The 12230-nt window shown below is 40.6% G+C and overlaps 1 protein-coding gene across 1 annotated transcript in view; it reads right to left on the reverse strand.

Moving 5' to 3' along the window:
* metap1 (methionyl aminopeptidase 1) overlaps nt 1-12230 on the reverse strand; it is a 114388-nt gene that overhangs the window by 79881 nt on the left and 22277 nt on the right. Inside the window, exon 2 of the mRNA XM_084310146.1 lies at nt 4608-4659. Coding sequence (XP_084166272.1) covers nt 4608-4659 — 52 coding nt within the window. The remainder of the gene's footprint in view (nt 1-4607; nt 4660-12230) is intronic.

Below are 12230 nucleotides of genomic sequence, written 5' to 3' on the forward strand. Positions count from 1 at the left end.
ACAATGAAACACTTGTGACCCAAATTAAAAGATTAATAAAAAATAAAGTGCAAAGAAGAGTAGGCTCCTGGCTGCCAGGGCAGGTAAATAGAAATACTGACATCTAGTTAAAAACACAACCAGATAAATAAGATGTAATATCCCATACCGAATCAATCTCAGGAGATGTTTCAGTCATGAAGAACTGTGAAACCTGTGCTTGGGTCCTTTGAGTTCTTATATTTCGGGAATATTTTTGTTCTCCTGAGGCATGCTGTCTGATGTCAGTCAGTCCACCATGCGCCACAGAAAACACCTACATACTTTGCCGATGGTAGTCAACAAGGCACTTATCGGCCGATACCGATACCCGACCGATATATCGGTGCACCCCTAGTATTGAGATACCTTTCTAGTATCTGTATCATGCAACACTAGTAAAGACATTTATTTTGACATTCTGATTTAAGAACTTTCTAAATAAAAGTTAATTTATCTGACTGCTTGTATTAATTGATGAAAAAGTAGCCATGCGCAGTATAGATTATAAAATTGAGGATGTAATATATTATTGAGCTGCATCGAGATGCATCGTAGAATCGAATCGTGGACAGCTGAATCGTAATCGAATCGTGAGGCCAGTGAGGATTCACAGCTCTATGTAATAGCCTAATCATAAATTATAAATGATCATAAATAGTTGTAAAAACCAAAGCCATGATTCCAACCATGAACAAGATTCTGTCCATTTGTCAGGTCTGAGAGAGAGAGAGAGAGCGAGAGCGAGAGAGACGTCTGTGGAGTAGAGAGTCTGCTGGTAAGTAGGGAGGGTGTTGCTGCACAAATACTGTAGCCTACTATAGGTGTATGTGTATTAATACCCACAAGCTCTATGCAATGGTGACTGAAGTGGAAGCTAAAAACTACAAATCATGATGTAGGATAAAATGGCCCCATTTTATTTAGGCCATTTACTAATATACCGATTCAATATTTGTATTTTCCTAGATAATATAGCAGCACAGTGCATACCTCAAGTATAAAGATTGGCTTGGTAATCAAATAGTTCTGCTTAAACAAAAATAACAGCCTACATCACAGCTTTCTTTAACAAAAAAGGATCTGAATTTGATTAGGCTTAATATACCTGATACCGATTTATACCAATCAATTGAAATATGCCGTGAAAGGCTCCGATTCTGATCTATCTGAATGGGACATCCCTACTAATATTTATTAATATATTTTTGCTTTCATTGATATTTGTATGAATGTGACAATTTATTAGATTGAAGATCATTTTTAATACCCTTCACTACAACCCTTCACTACAACAACTGGGTTGAGCAAAGACCAGAAGGCTGGCACAGTGTGACAGTGGCACACGCATGCAAATATTATATTAAAACTAACTATGTGGTACCGCCTCTGCCTGATTTTGAGTCAGGAAAAACCCTGGTCTCTGTATTTGTTATATATTGACGGTGTTTGTTTACTCTGAGAGAGAGAATAAATGTGTGACACCTGCATCTCCCAGGTGTGTTGAACTACTTGTGTGCTATTTTGTGTCCACCCTGTGATGTTCAGAGGACGAGGCACACTGAGCACACTGTCGGACTGGATACAATCTAGTTAGACGAGATAATAGCACTGTTGTTTTTGCACATACCAACTGTTGTTTCTTCCAACATGGAGGCAGAATTAGCATTCTGTGAAAGCCCTCTATTGACTCCGGAATATCGAGCAAATATAGAGCACACCGCCTGCCCCTGGTGGAGATTTGTGCTCTGCTAAGTGCATTCTTCTAGGTTTAATTTAATTGATAAAACCCATGACGTCCATTTCTTTCTCTCTAGTTCTATAGGCCTATGACAAGCTATATAAACGTATTTGGTAATGATACATTGTAGGGATGCACCGATATGAAAATTTGCCACCGATACCGTTACTGATTGTTCAACTAACACAATCGGCCGATACCGATATTTGTGGCAAATCTTTTTTTAATTATAATTTTTTTTTGTAATTTTTTTTTTACTTTTTTTTTATGAAACTACTGTATATTTGTGTTACAAATTGTGCTCACCGATATGAACATAAGCCTCTTTACTTACTTAAAAAAAGGAAACATCAAGAAATAGCACTATCTCTCTCCCAGTATGGTCTGCCGGGCTGCAGCTAGATACTAGTTCTCCCAGTATGGTCTACCGGGCTGCAGCTGGATACTATTGTCTCAACCAGAGCTCTCAACCAATGACATTTTGATTGACCGTCGATTCTGCCAATTACGTCACACACCGCTTGCACCCGCCTCTGCTGTTACCACCAATCGGCAAGCGCGTATACATTTTTTACTTCCGCTTTTGTCCGCCATTGATTTTGACGAGAGCTGAGCTCTACAACAACAACAACGTTAGATCCCCGCGGCGGCGCGGCCGACGTTTAGCTTTTAGCTCCGCAGGATGACTAAACGAGGCATAATGATTTTACTGCAACAAATGTTATAATAAAACAAAGCCTTTCTATACATGTGTCTGATTGAAAACTTTATTAACAGATTGCAGAATGGGTAAAACTCAGGGCTCTATGAGCAACGGAAGGAACTGAGCTAGTATGAACGAGTAATGCTTGCTACGTTCGGGTAAATAATATGCTGATGTTATTGAACGTGTAACACTAACTATATAACGTTAATGCCACAAAACGAAGTGTGTGTGTAGCTTGTGTGTGTGTGGGCCGAGGGCGGCATTGTGCAGGTCGCGACGCGACTGAATTTTTTTTTGCCTTTTGACGCGACACAAATTGATGGATATTTATCGGCTACTGCCATCGGCACATTCGAGCTTATCGGCCGATAGGCTGATTGCAGTCAACAAGGCACTTATCGGCCGATACCGATACCCGACCGATACATCGGTGCACCCCTAATACATTGATGAGGACAAATCCTACAAGTAGAAGCTTTAACATGCAGTACATTCACATTGTGCATAGTCTGTTCCATCTATTAAAGGGGCACTTCGCCCCTTTATTTTGCACATAATCTCACACATCCCAAAATAGTTTTGCACACATTCATTTAGTTTTACAGTTATCGAGAGTAAATTAGTTTCAGTATGGCCACCAGTGATGTCATCGGGGACATTGAATCTAGGGATCCCCCGATCACGTTTTTTTGCCACCGATACCGATCACCGATCGTCTATGAGCCATATCGGCCGATACACTGCCGATACCGATCGTTTTTGGTTTTATTAAAAAAAAATATATATATACTTTTTTTTATTATATATAAAATATATATATTATATAATTATACTTGTAGTTGTATTATCTGCGAGACATCACCACCACGCAACAAGTCAAAATGCTCGCTATCTGCAAACAGCTCCACTGTCTGTGTGTATACTCTGCTTTGGTCAAATCACATTCAGCATGCCCTCAGCGTCCCCAGTCAGAGCGATAGTTCAACTTGACTAACAGGGTCTGAAACGTATAAGATGTTCCCAGTGTTCAGTTATGAAGCATGATAGCTAATTAGCCAACAGCTGCAAAAACTAATAATGTCAATTATGTTATAAGACATTGATATCAGGAGCTATCTGTAGCTACTGCTAGCCGGCTAGATAACGTTAGACAACGCCTCATGTATTAAACTAAAGTGAACTATTTAGTTTACTGGGTCATTTCGTTTAAACAGTGAGCTACCTAGCTAACGGAGGTCTCATGCACTCGACTATTGCCGGAGCATTTGTTGATATCAGGAGCTATCAGTAGCTAGCCAGCTAGATAACGTTAGACAATGCCTCATGTATTAAACTAAAAGTGAATAGTTGACTGTCATTTTGTTTAAACAGTTAACGTTAGCTCAGTAGCTAACGTTAGCTCACGGAGCGATAGCTAGTTAGCCAACGCTAGCCAGCACCCGCGAAAACGAATACCAAACTGATGATATCAGACGTTGATATCAGGAGCTATCAGTAGCTAGATAACATTAGACAACGCCTCATGTATTAAACTAAAGTGAATAGTCGACTGGGCCATTTTGTTTAATGCTTGTTATGTTGAAAGAGGAGCTCTGAGCTGCTCATGCACTCGACTATGCCGGAGCATGTTGACATGGGTCTGGGAGGGGGAGGAGGAGGGGCAAGACGTGCTGCAGCAGCAGCTGTGTGCCTGTGAGAGAAGTGCAAGTGAGAACTCCGCTGAGAATTGGATCATGTTTTTAGCACGTGTCATCGATCGGTTTTCATGATCGGCGAAAATAAAGCATTATCGGAATTCACCAATCTCATATTTATACTGAATATCGGCCGATACCGATCGCTGGCCGATCGATCGGGGCATCCTCCTTGTATTGTGTCAATTACAGCACCATGAATTGATGTAGATGCTACCTTATAATTTCATAGAGCTGTAATTAACAACACAAGGATTCAATATCACCGATGACATCACTGCTGGCCATATTCAAACTAATTTACTCTCAATAACAGTCAAACTAAATTAATTTTCTTTTAATTTGCTAATTTGGGTGTGTGTGAGATTATGTGCAACATAAATCAGCATTGTTTTTTTGGTGAAGTGCCCCTTTAAGTGCAATGATGAAGAGGACAGGCGATACATACTTGCTTTTTTGTGCAGCAGCTTGTGATCCCCCCAACTCCCTTTGAAACACTCCTGTGGATGCAGAGAGAAGGAAAGCCGTGAGACACTTCATATTAGCTACGGCATGATATTGCAAAACACAAAACTTGGTGGAGAAAGGGAGAGGCAGCTTTAAAAAAAAAAAAAAAAAAAAAAAAAGGCTAAACCACAAAACAACAGTGTTTCACCTAGAGGGTGGTAGGCCTCCTGAAGCTCCATGTGTCGTCACAGAGACTTGCCATATGGTGGACTTGTTATAAACAAACCGCGTCAATGGTTTGGCTACAGACACGCAGCAATGTTTTCTTCGTATGAATTGGTACATTTCCCTATCTGAAATAAAATTGTATCACGTAAATATAATATGGGAAATATGAACACATTTACTCAGATTCAATATTAAACTATTCCGATATACTATCTAATAGGCTCATCTATATTTATAGGAGGGACGGTGCCCGACAGCCAGCCTATATAGGAGGTGTGTGTGTGTGTGTGTGTGTGTGTGTGTGTGTGTGTGTGTGTGTGTGTGTGTGTGTGTGTGTGTGTGTGAGAGAGTGTGCGAGTGAGAGAAATAGAGAGGGAAAGAGAGAAGGCTATGCCAGGGCATTAGACACTTGACAAATGTTGTTGGACAGAAAGGAAAGTGTCCCTTGACGGCGATCATTTATAGGTTGGTGAAGGTTTCTGTCACAACTGTTGTTGGCGTTTATCTGTTCTGCCAATCTTCTGTCTGTGTTAAGGCTAGCTACGGCCAAAACACAAGTGAAACCACAAGTAACATTAAAGGTGATTTCACTTGGGGAAAATGGCCGCTACGATGGGAAGATCCCGTCGAAGTAGTGTTGTCACGATACTGGAATTTCTAACTTCGATACGATACCTTGAAAAGTATATTCGATACCATTTTGGATACCACAGGGAAACATTTAAAATCTTAAAATGTAAATGTTAATTTTAAATGAACTAAATTTTGCTTTTGTTGCTGGTCGATTCTCCTCACCTTCTCTCTGGTACTATAAGAGAAAAGAAATATAACACTTTTAAACCCTTTGTTTCTCTTTAGATCAGACATTTAAAAATAACTAAATTATCTAATCTAATCTTAGAAATTAAGTAAAGTTAATAGTACTGCGTGTTAAGCATAACAGCATCTAAGTTAAAGGGGACATGCATTGCTATTCCTTGCACTATTTGGGCAACTTTACACAATTCCTGTGAGTCTATTGAACACATCTGTAAGGTTTATTTAAAAGAAAAATCATTGTTTTATATTTCTAATGGGGTACTCAAAAGCATAATTTTCCAGCCTCAGGATTTCAGGTCGTTATTGGATGGGCTCCGCCCATAAGCGCTTTCAGTGACAGTCACCCACACAGCGTGATACATACGAGAGAGAGAGAGAGAGGAGAGATGCGTCCCCGACGAGGGAGAGATGGAGCACACACATTTACACACACTTCTGCAGTCCCTCCCGCCGTCCCTCTCTGTATCTCTCCCTCCCTCTCCTCGCTTGTTCTCTGCCTGTCAAACCCTGTTTGAGGAAGTGTCGGGTTACGCCTACGTCCCCGACACACATGCAGTCAAGTTTGTGTGTGTCCCCAACGAGGGATAGAGATGGCGCACACACATTTACACACACTTCTGCAGTCCTTCCCGCCATCCCTCTCTCTCTCGCTTGTTCTCTGCCTGTGAAAACCCATTTGAGGAAGTGTCGGGTTACACTGCACTACAAAACCATAGAGGGGGCATTACAAATCAGTGCTATATTAATGTCAGAAAAACTGTCAAATCAGAACAGCTTAGTTGAGTGAGGGAGGATCTCATGAACTCGAGACTAGACTGATGTGTCAATATGGTAATTAGAGACACAGACCCATTGATACTAGGGGTGGGAATCGCCAGAGACCTCGCGATACGATACTATCGCGATACATGAGCCGCGATACTCGATATATCGCGAATATTGCGATACTTATTTTCTTTTTTTTGCAAAGTAAAACGGTCAACATGTTGTATCTAATAAAATAAAGTTCAGTCTGTTCATCTCACTTCAATCATTTTTATTGCAGAACATGGTATTTTCTCAAGCAGACAGATGTAAACACTGTAATCTGTGTTGCATGTACCTGACAAACTGAACTGTTTATATTACAGTCATATTCCAACTTAACTGAATGCACATGTGTGTGTGTGGACTACTGTACTATTACAGGTATTGAAATGAACAATGCAACTTCCTTATACAAATTTTTTTTTATGAATAATTAAATATCGATACTTGGTGTCCCTGTATCGATACAGTATCGCCACGCAAAGTATCGCGATACTACTACGTATCGATTTTTTCCCCCACCTCTAATTGATACTAACCCGTATTATTATAAAACCATGCTAAACACAGAAAAAAGCCATTTATAATGCATGTCCCCTTTAATTTACTTCTGACCATTATAGTCAAAGTATTTTCCTATGAACTGAAACTCATAAGATCACATAAGGCTAGCATCATTGGCGTTCAGTTACAGCTATATTGGCCAACGTTAGCCAATAGCCAGCTATCTAGCCAGCTACTGCACCACAAACTGCCAGCCAGCCAGCTGGCTACCTTTAACAACAGCCATCTAGCCAGCCACTGCACTACGAACTGCTAGCCAGCCGGCTACCTTTAATTCACAATAAAACAGCCAGCTAGCCAGCTACTGCACTACGAACTGCCAGCCAGCTAGCTGGCTACCTGAATCCACAACAGCCAGCCAGCCAACCGTACAAAATACGGTCTCAGCCAATTACATCGATTTGTACAGTTAGTTAGCTCCACTCCATTGTGAATTAAAAAGGTAGCCAGCCAGCACAGCTAGCTACAGTTGCTAGGTAGCTAACGTTAGCCAATGGAAGAACGATAGCTAGCTAGCCAACAGCTGCGAAAACGAACACCAATGATGTTATTAGGGATGCACGATAATTATCGGGCCGATATCAGCAATTATGACGTTATCCCGATAAACCCGATAACGTTATTGATAGCTCCGATAATATATAATACATTTTTTGGTTAAAAGAAATCCGTTGTGGGTGGATTGGGTTGAAGGGCGCTTGTTTTTATTATAGCCTCCTCCCGTTTTGCCAGTACTGTATTACGACTGATAGCGTGTGGTTTAGGAAGAGGGAGTTTTTCACAAATCCAGCGCTCCCTTTCTTGGCTGTGACGTAGTCAGGTGACATTCAGACTGACTGAGGCAAGATAGTAAAAAAAGATGGCGGCGTCGTCTGACTTTTTCAAAGTTTCAGAGGAAAACAGTTTGCTTGCTATTTGTAACAAATGCAGAAGTTCCACGAGGAGGAAAAGGGGCAACAAGCGATAACACATCCAACATAATAAGTCACCTGAAACATCACCACCGCTACGATGGTGTATTAAAATCCGACAACGCCGAGCAGCTAAAGGCTAATGCAACGCGGCATAAGCTAATCCAAAACCAGCTGCTGGCGGGCGGCGGGACATTTACCGAGGACCAGCACAAAGTGTGGATATTATGATTTAAAAAGTCTATCTGTCCAGGACGATGACAACATTATTGCAGGTAAGCAGGCAGCCTAGCCGTTTCTAACTACTAACGTTATCACGCTAGCTTGGATGCTAACTAACGTAATTAAGCTCGTCATGGTTCATGGTGAGCCGTTTGTGTTATAACGAGACAGCAAATGAATGAATGAAAACTTTATTTAACAGATTGCAGAATGGGTACAATACAGTACAGCTCAATACATACAATTGTTAAGGGGATGCAGACCAGAGAAAGACTTTCGTCTTGTTTACATCAGGGTCCCCCATTTACAATTCATCATAACATAATGACATACATGACATACAGATAGACAGTACTGCCTACATCTAATACATGACATACCAGATTTGCAAATACAGTACTGTTTGTGATACGAAAAGAGTCCAAAGAGTCCATATTGTGATATGTTTTGACATGTTGAAAAAAAATTAAAAAAAATTTGATCAAAATATTTTTTAAATAATACAATAAATAGCGGTTATCGATATCGGTTATCGGCTTGAGGAGCATAAAGTTATCGGTATCGGTGTCAAAAAATCAATATCGTGCATCCCTAGATGTTATCACTCGTTTATCAGCCGTTGATATTATGAGCTATCAGTAGCTAGTAGGGCTGACCTTCAAAGCTTTTTTTGGCAATCGAAGCTTTGGGGCCGAGCTTCGATTTTAATTCAAAGCTTCGAGAGAAAGAAAAAAAAGAAGAAAAAAATTATATATATTTTTTTTATCTTATGTTGTGGGACTTGTACAGCACTTTGGTAAACGTTGTTGTTTTTAAATGTGCTCTATAAATAAAGTGGATTGGATTAATTAATTAAGTAGCCCCTAAGCCCCTATTAAGGTTTCACTCGGCTGCGCTCACTGGGTGCAGTGGGGCTGCTCTCACAGCCAACAACATGACATTACCAGGGCTCTACAGTGCGACCATATTGCTCACATATGCCCCTAAAAATATGTGCGTGCGAACATGCAAAATCAAGTACTCGCACGGCGTGCGAGTGGGGCCAGCGAGTGCAGAGTACAGCCTCTCATTCGTCCTTTTTTTTCTCCGCTGCGAGAATCGTTCAAAAACTACAAGTCCCACAGTTCACAGCCGCATAAACGTTCCAATCACAGTAGTTTCCTGTGGTCACGCGACTGGAAACCGAAAGTAATGATCAGCGGCTGCGTCACTGTCTGAGTCAAACAATAATACAGCCACGTCGAAGCCCATTCATTTTTATTTTGCACGAAAGATACCGGAGAATGAGAAGTCAGGCGAGGCAGCTCATGTTACAGAGGTGATGGTTAACGTTAACGTTAACCAAGATACTGACGCTAGCCAGCATGCTAGCGAAGTTGGCCAAGCTAGCGAGGCTACACCCACTGTAGCACCCAATGTAGCCACTGTAGCTAGCGAAGCTACACCCACTGGAGCCGGAGGGAAGACATACACATTTAACGTGAATTGGCTAAACATTTCCCCATGGCTAGAGTTCGAAAACAATGTCATGTTTTGTAAATATTGCAAAGTAGGATCGATGCATTGCGATGCATTGTTACACCCCTACAACTGGCCCACTGTCACTGTGTATGTGTGTACAGCTAACTTGGCTAGCGTTATCAACCGCAGAGGTGGGCAATGGGTCCAGCTGTAGCGCCGGACGGCCAGAGTGCAAGCGGTGTGGCAATAGGGTCTAGCTGCATCGCCGGACGGCCAGAGTGCAACGGTGTGACGTCGTAATTGGCAGAATCGACTGTCAATCAATGGTCTACCTGACACGCAAACTACTGTACTGGAGGTGTACAGTATTTCAATAGGCAACCCTGAAAGGATTATTTTTCTAAAAGAGCAACACTAGCTCCCCCCTCTACTGATGGCCCTGGTTGTAAAGCCAGTGTCTCCTTTTTGTTCAATATCACTGCCTTTCTTATTAGGCCTAGTTGTTGGCTACAACTTTGCCATAGTAGGCATTAATCACTTAATTAATAGTTCAAATGTCTGTCCCATTCCCGTTTGCACACGCAGATGATACACACACACGCACACAGTGGGCCAGTGACTTTGGTGGTATGTGCTATTGCACAGATGTGTCCCGTTTGCACATGCACGCACAGTACAAATATAAATTTATTTTTGAAAAAAAAAATAAACTCTGTTACTTGACATATTTTCACTGTGCTCCTAAATATTTTTGGGTGCTCCTAAATTTCTTTGTGTGCTCCTAAATTTTTTCATTTAGGAGCACCTGTGCCCCTAGTGAAAAAGGTTAGCGTAGAGCCCTGATTACATAATTATGTTGCAACCTTCGTCTATCAAGCAAACAATTATATTATATTTAATTTATAATTTATAATTATATCAGACAATGCACCTACAAAAGCAGATTACAATTAAATTAGCCAACTTGGTAACACATTAGTCATAGCAGCATAGGCATAGCCTTAATGTTTTGTGTGGCGTCGCTGTCGTGTACAACTCCAAGGGATATTCCCTTGGAGATGCACTTCGATTCTTTTTTTTTATGTTCGAAGCTCATGCCATCGAACGAAGCTTCGAAGTATTTAAGACAGCCCTAGTAGCTAGCCAGCTAGATAACGTTAGACAAAGCCTTGTGTATTAAACTAAAGTGAATAGTTTACTGGGCCCGTTTTGATTAATGCTTCAGTGATGTTGAAAGACAGGGCTGTACGCTAAGCTTTTTCACTAGGGGCACACTTGCCCCTAAATTAAAAATTTAGGGGCAAAAAATATGTTTTAGGGGCAAATTTTTAAATAACAATTTTACCATTATAGTGCAAAAAAATATGTTCCTCCTGCCTCATTACTGTGGTCCTTTTATTTAACATTTAAGTGCTTTTGTTATCAGGTTTGTATCTTTTATAATGAACCAACTAGGGCTGGGCGATATGGCCTAAATATGATATCACGATATTTTCTGACCTTTCGACGATACACGATACACATCACGATGTTTTTCTTTTTTACCCCAAACAATTCATTATGAGGCTTACCAAGACAGTATGAGTTTGCAAGCTAACATTAAAGACAAAATAAAATACCCATGCATTTAGCATTTTTATATTATATATTAGATTTAGATTATTGGATTATTAGATTATATATTGCATATATTTAGCAATGAGATATTATATGATTTAGATATGAAATATGATGAATTGAAAATGGGGGACCCAAAGTCTTTCTCTGGTCTGCATCCCCTTAACAATTGTATGTATTGAGCTGTACTGTACCCATTCTGCAATATGTTAATAAAGTTTTAAATCAATCAATCAATCAATAGCATTTTAATGAAACTACTGTATATTTGTATGTCTCTAAATGTTTTGATGAATTGAAAATGGAGGACCCTTATGTAAAAAAGCCGAAAAAGTCTTTCTCTGGTCTTCATCCTCCTGTACTGTATTGTACCCATTATGCAATCTGTTAATAAAGTTCTCATTCATTCATTCTGACGGAAAACAGAATAATTTTGATTGACAGTAGAGTCTGCCAATTACGTCACAACGCTTGCACCCGCCCTGCTGTTCTTAGCACCAATCGGCAAGCGCATTCGTTTTTGACTTCCTGAATGCCCTGTGTGTTGACATTACAACAACAAAGCTACTAGTAACATTAGCTCCCCGCGGCCCACGAGTAGGAGACCAGTGCTCTGCAGGATGACTAAATGAGGCATAATGATTTTACCTCAACGAATGTTATAATAAAAGCCTTTCCATACATCTGTCTGATTGAAAACTTTATTAACAGACCGCGGAATGGGCATATCTCAGCACGGGCTGAGATATGAACGAGTAACGTGTGGACCAGATTGACGCGACACAAGGTTTACACAACAGCCCCCACCCCTTGTTTTATTGTATTTGTACCTGTACTACCTGCTGTCAGCTGTTTATCTCTCTCTGTGAGCTTGATTAGCTCACGTTAGCTAGCGTTAGCTCCGCGGCTAACCCTGAACTAAATCAATGACTTGGTTCTAAAGCATTTCAAGTAGTTTTCACTGCACATAGAAGCAGCCAAACAGCGGGAGAATT

This window comes from Notolepis coatsorum, assembly GCF_963971535.1.
Source record: "Notolepis coatsorum genome assembly, chromosome: 3".
In the NCBI taxonomy this organism is placed as follows: Eukaryota; Metazoa; Chordata; class Actinopteri; order Aulopiformes; family Paralepididae; genus Notolepis; species Notolepis coatsorum.